At 45.2% G+C, this 11,579-nt stretch overlaps 1 protein-coding gene across 1 annotated transcript in view; it reads right to left on the bottom strand.

Moving 5' to 3' along the window:
- Positions 1–501: 501 nt before the first annotated feature.
- The window catches only part of LOC118079835 (unconventional myosin-XVB), a 65,168-nt gene continuing 54,090 nt past the window's right edge, over positions 502–11,579 (bottom strand). Inside the window, exons 43-51 of the mRNA XM_088661178.1 lie at positions 10,245–10,339; positions 9,540–9,617; positions 8,420–8,516; positions 7,601–7,749; positions 6,530–6,651; positions 4,941–5,074; positions 3,051–3,184; positions 1,869–2,009; positions 502–956 (exon numbers count right to left, since the gene is read on the bottom strand). Of these exons, the coding sequence (XP_088517304.1) occupies positions 897–956; positions 1,869–2,009; positions 3,051–3,184; positions 4,941–5,074; positions 6,530–6,651; positions 7,601–7,749; positions 8,420–8,516; positions 9,540–9,617; positions 10,245–10,339 (1,010 nt within the window). The 3' untranslated portion in view covers positions 502–896. The remainder of the gene's footprint in view (positions 957–1,868; positions 2,010–3,050; positions 3,185–4,940; positions 5,075–6,529; positions 6,652–7,600; positions 7,750–8,419; positions 8,517–9,539; positions 9,618–10,244; positions 10,340–11,579) is intronic.

The raw sequence follows: 11,579 nt of genomic DNA, 5'->3' as shown, positions 1-11,579 counted from the left end.
TGCCTGCCTTTGTCTGCTTGGGCAAAGGCGAGCAGCAGCCAAGTGCATGGAGCCTGAGAAGCATGTTCTCAGGCTCTGTGCGTCTGCCTTTGCATTCTGACAGCAGCTCAGGAGCTGCGATATGAACACCATACCAGTTTCAGACAATGAATCGCAGTAGCACCTAACTCTAGCTGTCAAAACCATTACAAAATCTATCACACCATAAGCATCAGCCAACAGTTTGCCACCCCTCAAGGGCGACATTAGTGTCTCTTGGTAGGGCATTCTGCACCTGTTGTCTGTAGGGAGGGACATATTCCAGTTTTCAGATCCACACATGAATGATATCTACAATAACTGCCCCTTTGTCAGCATTTTTGAATGCTCTGTATCAGGGCAGGGATGCAGACTTAATCTCAAAGGAATATTTGTACTGAGGCTGCTCAGAGCACATATATGAACCACAATTAAACAAGCATCAAGGAGAGTCACAACAGCCATTGAGGACAGTAAAGGCAGAATGTCAGTGCTTTAATAATACCTGAACATCTAGATAGTGTGTGTCAGCGCCAGTAACAGTGAAAGTCAGCAATGCTTTGGTAAACCTGGATCTGCTTTTAGCAAAAACAAACTGTAAATACCTGTGTCCTTCCTTGAACTTCATTACATGTAATAAGAAGCATGTCTAGATCTGTTAAGCCAGTTTTGCTCTCTGGAACTGAAAGGGTAAACATGCTTTTTTTTTAAAAAAAAAAAGCACCTAAATAAAGATTAGAGGGAAAATCTGCTGCAGTGAGGTTGGCATAGGAGGCACAGCAAGAACCAAGGTAACAATGCTTACTTCAGATGCTTGCGATGAACAGAATTTGCATGAAGCTTTATGATTTCAGAGTTCAATAAAGGCATTTCTGCCACTAAGCCTCAGATTCGGTTTCTTCTAGGATGATGGCAATCGTGTGGTACAATGCTTTAGCCTGTCAAGATAGAAACTTCAATGAAACAAAGTCCCTCATCTGCCACCTCTACTTCCCCCTCATTTTGAGAAATCAATTCATTTTGTGCTTGCACCTCTACTTTAATTTTCCAAAAGGAAGCCCACAGCAACTAAAAATAATAATTTAAAGTGAGATCCTGAGGGAGCTTTCGCTTACTAGAGCTTGGTGTGCCTTGTGCCAGTAATTTTTTTTAACAAAGAAACATGCAGTAGTCAAAAGTCTTGTAGTTAACTTGTTTTTCCTTATGGCGGTCTTTCTCCTGCTTCAAAAGCAACGTTGCCCTGTGCTTTAGAACCCAAATCTAACTTCCTGGTCCTGTGGCCAGATGTGGTTCAGCTACACGGGTTTCTGAGGCAGGTGGGCAGTAGCACCTCCAGGGAACCGCGTGCAGGAACAGTGGGTCTAGTTCCAGACAAAGGACTCCTCACTATGCTCCTTTATGCTCTTTTCCTGCAGGCCAGAGATGTACCTTATCCCCAAGCATACAGCATGAAAGGGGATGCTGCAGAACAGGCTTCCTGCCTTGAATCCTGTGAGTTGCTGCCTTCTAGCAGCAGAACATACCTCTTTGTAGCATACCAGTCAATGCCTTGGGGTATCTAGAAATTCACTTGATTTTAACCTCTAGAAATAAGTTCTGCCAAGAGCCCTGAATGACTGGTTGTAGAAAGAGCGGTCTTTTATTATGGTGTATTGCACTAGCAGAATGCCACAAACCCCACCAGAAATAAGACTACTGTTATTTAAGGCCGTAGAATACTGCTAAACCCTAGTAAGATTTGGATCTCCCAACTGTGTCTGTTTTTGTAAACTTGGTTATGGTCCAAGATGTACAAAGCTCAAATTACATCTGGATCTTTTAACTTAAGAGGCGACGACCACAAATATTACCTGCTTAAATTCAAACCAAATCGTTTCGGGATCTGCTGCTGAGCCGTAGTTAATTTCCAGGCCAGGAAGCCCAGATTCATTCAGGGGGCGCAAAGTCCGCATTCTCTGTATCGTCGCCAGTGGAATGAGGCCATGAAGTTTCTGGGTGTAGGGTGGAGGGAAACTGCCATTAGGACAGGTTTATTGCAGTGGAGGATCAAAAGCACCACATAACTATTAAGAACACCTTCTGGATCAGGGCCAGTGGCTCATCTTTTGCAGCATCCTGTTCTCATAAGTAGCCAATCATATGAGAAGTTAATTCCTGTGTTTTTGTCCATACGAGCTTTCACAGTATTTAATGCATGTTTCAAATTGCCTTTGAGGAGTTCTAATTCAACAGCAGTCCTCTGAACTGAGCAAATATTCATAGAAGTGTCTCCCTCCCCCTGAAACTGCCTTTTCAGGGACATTCTTTTCTCAAAATGTAAACCACTCTATACACCCATTTCATGATATTCCATTATGCAGCTGCAGGAATAGTAATAAAAAATAAGAACTTTAACATTTTGTGGAAATTACTCTGCTCCATCATTCTCCACAATTATTCGTTATTGAAATTATTGTAAGTACTATTAAAATAATGAGGTTAATTCAGAAGCTGTACGAAGCCCGCCAAAGCACACTTGGGTAACACTCAACGTGGGTGGCTATGACATTTACATGCTGATTACTATATTCAGCCCAATCACATGGAAACTCACTGATTTGTTTAAAAATGAGGATTATTGTGCCATCTTGAAAGCTGAAGAAGTTAAAAGAAGTTTTCATGGACCAGAGCCCACGTTATGAGATACATAAAGGGTTCTTACTGTTAAGTTTATGAAACAGATGGACATTTCAGAAAAGTTAAAACTAGATACAGTACAACTGTATGAATTTTCTTTTTCTGTGCAAATGGCTATTAGGCTCCCTATTTTAAGGTCCCAATCCATGTTAGTCCACCACACTTGTGATTTATAGGTGACACCAATGTGAGTTTTCCTCTTAATGCAAATGCATTAATGCCTCCCTGATCCAGGTAAGGATAGCAGACGGGGGTGGGGGGTGGGGTCCTGATCTGGATTAGGCACCCTGCACCTTCTACTTACTCTAAAAATAAAGTAAGCTGCCAATACGCCAGGATTTCTACTAAAGCCATACCTGGGACTTCGCATTCACTACAATGATCTGTTCCTGATTCACTCCTACAAAGCAAGGCGTGGGGACCCCAAGTGTGCTGATCTTCTCCACAGTGTAAACGTTGTAGCCAAAAAGCGGCAGCTGGATCACATGCTCTGGGACAAGAGAAGGAAGCGGTCATGATGTCAAACCCCACAAGCCAAGCCAAACCACTGGATTGCTGCTGTCGACTATTTCCAGTAGAAGTGGGGTTGCCCCATCTCCTAAAAAGAATATGGCTAAAAGGCAAGACTCTTTGTGCCATGCCTGGTATTCCCAAGGCTGCCATAGCCATAGGGCACAACTACTCTGCATATCCAAAAACTACAGAAGCAGTGATTTGTCACATTATTGATAATGCAGTACAGTTCTACAGTCACACACATTGGCTTGTATCCGGTATAGAACGCAAGTCCCTTGTTCTGTTAGCATAGGATTTTGCTCCCACCCCACCCCATCTCTTCTGGGGAAGGTACGGGATGAAAATACCATTGCACAAGGGTAAATCTAAGGGGACGAGTGTATTGGATGCCACCTATTTTCATTATTTGGAAGTTATAGTGCAGCTGATGCAGCAAAGAAGGCTGTTTGCAAAGTGTCAACATTGGGGACTACATTTCTACATTCAGCTGGAAGGATCCTGCAGATGGTGATCATGTTTTTGAAGGATTGGGCATTCTTTGTAGGTAAGATATGCTTCTCATGTTGCGTTTTGCTGACACCAAGAGTCCCGCTACATAAAAACGTGAACATTTTGCACTCACATTTCCCCTACCCCACAGACCAGTGTCCTGATCAGAATGGCTATTGTGCGTTTCAAAAAAGGCGATTGATGAGACTGTTAAGATTTTTATTCATCCAATGGTGGTGTGATTAGTATAAATCACATGAGATGTCTGAGAAGAGTATGGGAACGGAAGACTCTCTTATATCTTCTGTCTGAGCGTGTTATTGTAAGGGTACTTTCACTTTTGCAGTATGCAACAGTTGTTCTGCCAGAGCTTAGAGAACACAGATGTGATTATGGATTTTCTGTACAGAATGTAAATAAAATGTAGTTTAGATCTATGGATGTTTCTCCTTGCTGTATGATGCTAGAAGACTTGTGTGCACTTTTCAAATGAAAAGTGTGACAGAGAGGCACTCTGGAGATGAAGGGACATGCCATTCCAGAGACGTGCCTACCGGGAGAAGCTCAGGGGTCCTGGAGGGGTCCCTGTCTCCCCAAGAGCGTTTTCCCAACAGAGACCAGAAGAGTGATAATCCCCAGATTTACAAAAATATCCTTAGAATTACTTGAACAGTCATAAAGGAGAACTAGGAACAACCTGTGACCATCCTCTAGGAACCTAGAGGTGATCTTGCTGTGCCAAAGGAAAAACAAGTGTCACAAGTACTAAGACATACTATAAATAAATGCCTCAATCTATTTTACAGCTATGATTTGTAGATGCTTGCCCTTAATGGAAAGCACATTTTGCAATATGTATGTATTTTCCCTCAAGAAATAGTGGTGTACACGTACATAAAAGAAAAAAGCATTTTTTGAAATCAATAAAGATTAAATTTTATAAAAATTAAAATAAAAAAGCCAGACTCAGGGAAGATCTCACTGAAAGTCAAGCACTGGGTAACCTGTGAGTAAGTAATGTACTTCATAACAATTAGGTTGAAGAATGAAATAAGGTAACCCCATGTGAATTGCCTTGGGTTCTTTGGAGAATGCAAAATAAACATGTCAGTATGCTCCTGGATTCCATGCCTTGATGTTTGGGGGGTGTACCATGTGGCAACAGGAAACGGGCAGAAAGTTTGGGATTACAGAATAATAAGATTATACCAGCTCCAACCGTATTGCCCACTTGAACTTACCAATGAAACTGATTTTTGCCTCCTGTCGCTCAAGTTGGTTTGTGGTTTTCAGCTGATGGGTGACAGAACTTTGAACAATGACTGGGTTGATGAGGCGTGCAACGTGATCAGGGATGTAACTTACTAGTTCCTCTCTATTTAGGTGATCAGAAAATAACGGTATGGTTAGGACGCATAGCTATGCTCCATGGAAAGAAATATTTGAACAACAATTCAAGAATACTACTACTTCCTCGTCCCTCAGGCTGGGTTTAGTAGAAATTACTCTGCTGCCACAGGGCCCCAAGTAAGAAATACGCTTACCTTGGTTCTCGAACGGCTTAGTTGTCGAAGAAATCGGCTCCCGAACAGCGAAAACCCGGAAGTGTTCCAGTTTTCAAGTGTTTTCTGGAAGCCGAACATCCAACGCGGCTTCCACTTGAGTGCAGGAAGCTCCTGCAGCCAATCGGAAGCCGCACCTTGGTTTTCAAACTGTTTCAGGAGTCGAACTGACTTCTGGAACGGATTAAGTTCGAGAACCAATGTACCTCTGTACTCAGATTGTGTGAATGGTGCCTCCAAGTTTGGTCCTGACTTCAGCCTCCGATTCATTTAACTTTCAGTAGATTAATTAGAGAATGTGAGAGGAAATAAACTAGTAAGCAAGACGCCTTGCATCATTTCTCTCACCTCCAGGGTACACGGATCATGTAAATCAAGAATGGTGAACCTGCAGCCATTCAGATATTGCTAGTCTAAAATTCCGATCACTCCCTCAGCTCTGGCCATACTGACCGGGACCGATGGGATATGGAACTTCAATATCTGGAAGGCCACTTGTTCACCACCCCTGAAGTAAACCATAATGGGGATGGAATTTAGCATGCAAAAGTGGGTAAGAGTACAGAATCATCCACAACCTATAGTGAGTGACAGAGCCTAGTCCCCTTATCACCAGCGCCGGCCCAAGACATTTTGCCACTTAAGGCAAAACAGAGAATGGTGTCCCTCTGTCACCATTGTCCTTCCTGCCTCTGCCGCCTGAGGCAACTGGAGGGGTGGAGGGAAAGGAGGCTAGAGAGGAGCAGGTGGCAATAGTGGATCCACTCTTCCCAGGCAATGGCCATGGGCTACAAGCACAGGTGGCGGCAAACAGCACATTTCTCAGGCACCTGGATCCTAGCTGTCTCCAACCAGCCGCCTGAGGCGACTACCTCACTGAGGCTAATAGGCGGACTGGCCCTGTTACCACTTTCTTTGCTTGGAACAGTTACCATTAGCAAAGAAGTATGAAAAACATTGTATCTGCTCTGCCTCTAAACAACATTGGCTAAACCCCCCAAATGGCAGGGAGGAGTCAAGTAGCTCTTATGAGCATGTAGACTAGGAGCCTGACATGCTCTGAGGAACACAAGAAGAATGGCTTGGGGAGAGATATGTGAATAATGAGGGCCCTCATCTTGCCTATATTAAAGGATGGTTGGGCTTTGTGAATACATCTTCACCCTCCCTGAAAGATGAGTCTTCTTGACACATGTAGGGAAATGTCTCTGCCAAGCATCAGGTTCTGGCCCACACAAGCCACCCAAGGCTATGAACAGGAGACTTACATGGAAGGGATTGATCCAGCTCCCTTGGCCCAGTGCTGGAGCAGAGCCAAGGCACACACCAGCTTCTCTAGCTCCCTGGTGACTGGCAGCAACAGCTTCCCTTTCATATAATTCTGCAGCACCTAGGAACAACCCACAAGAGAGCATTGCATCGTACTTCACTCTTTGCCTACAATCCCTTGAGCAGGAACCAGCAGGGAAGCATTTTGCTGGTTGAACAACACAGTCCTATTAATGGCTACGTAACTCTGTGGCGCTGTGGTCTAAACCACAGAGCCTAGGGCTTGCCGATCGGAAGGTCGGCGGTTCGAATCCCCGCGATGGGGTGAGCTCCCGTTGCTCGGTCCCAGCTTCTGCCCACCTAGCAGTTCGAAAGCACGTCAAGTGCAAGTAGATAAATAGGCACCACTCCGGCGGGAAGGTAAACGGCGTTTCCGTGCGCTGCTCTGGTTCGCCAAAAGCGGCGTAGTCATGCTGGCCACATGACCTGGAAGCTGTTTGCAGACAAACGCCTTCTCCCTCGGCCTATAGAGCGAGATGAGCGCGCAACCCCAGAGTCGTCCATGACTGGACTTAACAGTCAGGGGTACCTTTACCTTTACCTCTAGATATTCAGCAAATTCTGGCAGCTGATGCCCTGAAAGTCTCCCAAACAGGTCACAGCAAATTTAGCCTAATGGGAACAAGATGTCACCACACGCTCACAGGCAATGTGTGCAGCATCTTCAGAGGAATCCCCAGCCTTTTGCAAAGGGCTCCTCCAGGCACCCTTTTTATTGTGCATTCACTGTGATTTCTGCTCATAATGGCATTGGAACGATCATTTGCAGTTCTGATTTCAGCACTGTGTGTGCCTTCGAAAAATTTTGGACAGACATATGGCTTTGTTTCCCATTGAAATCCTGTTACTATGTATTTATTTATAAAATTTACAGAATTTTACATAAATTTTACAGACTGCAGAAAAAACTCAAAGCGGTTAAAAAAAAAAGATAATAGCGTTACCACTAAAAGATTTACAACTGTAATTTAAAACACACAGAAGGAAGAAAGGAGCCTCCTTAAGCTTACCTGGTTGAAGTGAAGGTTAATATACATGTCATTCTCAAAGTGCAAGGGTGTCCTCCAGGTGATTCTGCAGAACTCCAGCTCTACCGAACTTCCCTCAAGCAAATAATCATGGATGTACTCAGTCTGGCGCAAGGGACGTACAAACTTACCTGCATGGCAAAACAAGAGACACAACCCTGCTCACCTGAACATAACCTTCACTTCAAAGTAAAGCAGATGTGGCGCTTCAAGTCATCCTCTCCCCCATCAAATCAAAGGTACCTTATTCCCCAGGATTCAGCCCTAACAGCACCATGTTGCACATTCCTGCACAAGGCGATTTCACGTGAAACGGACTGGTCAACAACGGCTACTACATTTCATTCACACAATCTGGACCTACGTCTCCATCTGTCCCCATTAGAACCTTGAAGGGTTTGGTGGTGGTGTTTTTTAAGATGACAATAAAAGATCTAAATTCACTCTCATTTAGTGGCGCCACCATATGAAGGAGTTTGAAAGCCATCCATCAGTACAGCCTCAGTAGGCCACCCCTTACCTTGGGCCAGGTATGCAGTCTGAGAAGTTATTCACACTGCCTCTCTGCATACTGGCATTCCTGGGCTGGTGGGCACTTGCTAGTCTTTGTAGGGATGCGAGTCTACCCAGGTCATGCTAGTCAACAAACTACCCACAGAAATAGCCCCATCTTGTCTTGATTCGGTTGCCATTTACTCATCTACCCTCCTCCTGCTGTTGGGCAGTCATCTTTAGTACATTTCATCATATAAGAAAGTATCCTGCAGCTGACCATTCGCCACTGCTATGGGCGCACTTTACCGTTATCTTTGTTGGCCAGGATGGCAAATTCCTGAATCTCTTCTGGCTCAGTGACCCCCATCTGCTCCGCGATTTCTTTCATCATGTCTCCAGCAACCTACAACCAAAATGGGAAAGGAATACTTTTAGTCCTTACCCTGCTGCTGGCTGTCTAAAATTCATTACAGTGGTACCTCGGTTTATGAACACAATGGGTTCCGGAAGTCTGTTCATAAACTGAAGTGTTCATAAACTGAAGCGAACTTTCCCATTGAAATAGTTACAGGTAGGTAGCCGTGTTGGTCTGAGTCGAAACAAAATTAAAAAATTCCTTCAGTAGCACCTTAAAGACCTACTAAGTTTTTATTTTGGTAAAATAAATATTTTACCAAATATATTAGTTGGGGGACCCAGGTGGCGCTGTGGTTAAACCACTGAGCCTAGGGCTTGCTGATCAGAAGGTCGGTGGTTCGAATCCCTGTGACGGGGTGAGCTCCCGTTGCTTGGTCCCAGCTCCTGCCAACCTAGCAGTTCGAAAGCACGTCAAAATGCAAGTAGATAAATAGGAACCGCTACAGCGGGAAGGTAAACGGCGTTTCCATGTGCTGCTCTGGTTTGCCAGAAGCGGCTTTGTCATGCTGGCCACATGACCTGGAAGCTATACGCCGGCTCCCTCGGCCAATAATGCGAGATGAGCGCGCAACCTCAGAGTCGGTCACGACTGGACCTAATGGTCAGGGGTCCTTTAATCTTTTTTTAACTGGAGGTGACAGGGAATGAATCTGGAGACTGGGACTTTCTGTGTGCAAAGCAGCTCCTCTAACACTCAACTCTGCCTCCACCCCTGGAAATAAGAGAAAATAATAGCACAAGCAAAGCAGCCTTGGCTCAGATGTGTGATGAGACCGACCACAGGCCCCTGCAATAGAAAGAGGCTGTTTCAATGGCAGAAGGTGCAGAACTTGCTCTCTTGATCTCTGTGTCACCTACTCTGAGTCATCTCAGTAAGGTGAGATGAAAATCAAAATACATAAATATTTCAAAAGTCAGTCTCATTCACCTGAGAATGGTCATGGCCAGCACTGTCCTCACAAGTCCCCCCACCCCACGACACTGATGAACATGCCAAAGAGGGACTCACCGTGAATGTCTTGATTTTCGTGTTGTATCTCATACCTCCAGGTAGGTTGACCGATATATGACGCGAGCCACGTCCCTTCTGCCAATGGGAAAGGACTCAGGGTTTGAGAGAATCCAGTACAGACATCTTTGTCCCCTTCCCAGGCAAATTTAATAATATTAATAATAATAATAATAATAATAATTATTATTATTATTATTTATTATTTATACCCCGCCCATATGGCCAGGCCTCCCCAGCCACACTGGGTGGCTTCCAACAGATATATTAAAATACAATAATTTATTAAACATTACAAGCTTCCCTAAACAGGGCTGCCTTCTGGTGTTTTCTAAATGTCAGGTAGTTGTTTATCTCTTCAACATCTGATGGGAGGGTGTTCCACAGGGCGGGTGTCACTATCGAGAAGGCCCTCTGCCTGGTTCCCTGTAACTTGGCTTCTCGCAGTGAGGGAACCGCCAGAAGGCCCTCAACACTGGACCTCAGTGTCCGGGCAGAATGATGGAGGTGGAGACGCTCCTTCAGGTATACTGGACCGAGGCCGTTTAGGGCTTTAAAGGTCAGCACCAACACTTTGAATTGTTGCTCGGAAAGGAACCTCCTAGCCCCAAATATTGACTGACTCAGGGACTTGCCTTAGCAACCCAAATGGTAGAATATCCCCTTCAACACCCGACCCCCTGCAACCATATTTCACACGGTTACCAGAAGCGCTTCAGTCTCCACACGGAACGGCAAGTGTCGACGGCCTCCATACATAACCATTTTCCTCAGGTTGCTCTGGCAAATCCTGGCTATTTCTGCAGTTGAGAAAGGGCAAAGGGCTGAGCTTGTCACCTCATGAGTCTTACAAGTGTTGCCTTACGAGTACTACAAGCTAGAGAACTCTGCTCAGTTGGGATTCTGAATTTAGCCCCCGATTTGGTGTGAAGACTGGAGCCCCAACAACCCTACAGGATATCTCTTGCCTTGTGACAATGGAGGGAAGTCCAAAGAACCACACGGGAGTGGGGCAGTCGGTGATACTGTGCCCAGCACTGGGAAGATCCCACCAAACCCCTCAGCTAAATTCAATGAAGCTTTGAGTTGCTTCTTCCACAGCCAACCTCATTAACTTATCACAGACCAAAGAAGGTCAGTGGATTATTTCCATACTTCTTGGGATGGTTACTCCAAGTCCATTATGGTTGTTACAGCCTCCTAGTCTAGCCCTTACCCGCCCAATTTTCAATTGGGAAGGTAGTATCCTGAGGATGATGGCTTTAAAAGAGGATCAGACACATTCATGGAGGAGAGGGCTATCAATGGCTACTAGTCATGGCGGCTATGCTATGCCTCCACAGTTGGATTTAATAAGGCTCCCAAATACTAGTTGCTGGAAACCATGGTAGGCTAGAGTGTTCTTGTGTTCATATTCTGCTCCCAGTGTGGTGCAGTGGTTAAGAGTCTCGTAATCTGGTGAACCGGGTTTGCGTCTCCACTCCTCCACATGCAGCTGCTGGGTGACCTTGGGCTAGTCACACTTCTCTGAAGTCTCTCAGCCCCACTCACATCACAGAGTGTTTGTTGTGGGGGAGGAAGGGAAAAGAGAATGTTAGCTGCTTTGAGACTCCTTCGGGTAGTGATAAAACGAGATAAACTCTCCTCCTCCTCCTCCTCCTCCTCCTCCTCCTCCTCCTCCTCCTCCTCCTCCTCCTCCTCCTCCCTGGTTTCCACAAGCATCTGGTTGGCCACTCTGAGTACTAGACTATTCTTATGCTCATATCCCTACCAGCCGAGCCTCAAGGCCTAGGGCCTACTGCTTATGTAATCTACTGAAGGAGAGTTTGGAGTTCCTGGCTATCATAACTTGAGGAGACATTGTGTAGACAACAGCCATATGTATGGAATCCTGTTGAATTATGGAATCCTGCAGGTGGTGTGACCTCAGTTCAAGTCAGCAAAATCCCTCCCAGGACCACCACCGCAGGAGTGAAGTAACAGCCACTTCTTGCTCTCTCTCACACTCTCCTTGGTGCTGAATGAAGTCAGCACATATGC

The sequence above is a fragment of the Zootoca vivipara genome, chromosome 2, assembly GCF_965207765.1.
Source record: "Zootoca vivipara chromosome 2, rZooViv2.hap1.1, whole genome shotgun sequence".
NCBI lineage: Eukaryota > Metazoa > Chordata > Lepidosauria > Squamata > Lacertidae > Zootoca > Zootoca vivipara.
This window is presented reverse-complemented; position numbering and strand designations above follow the sequence as displayed.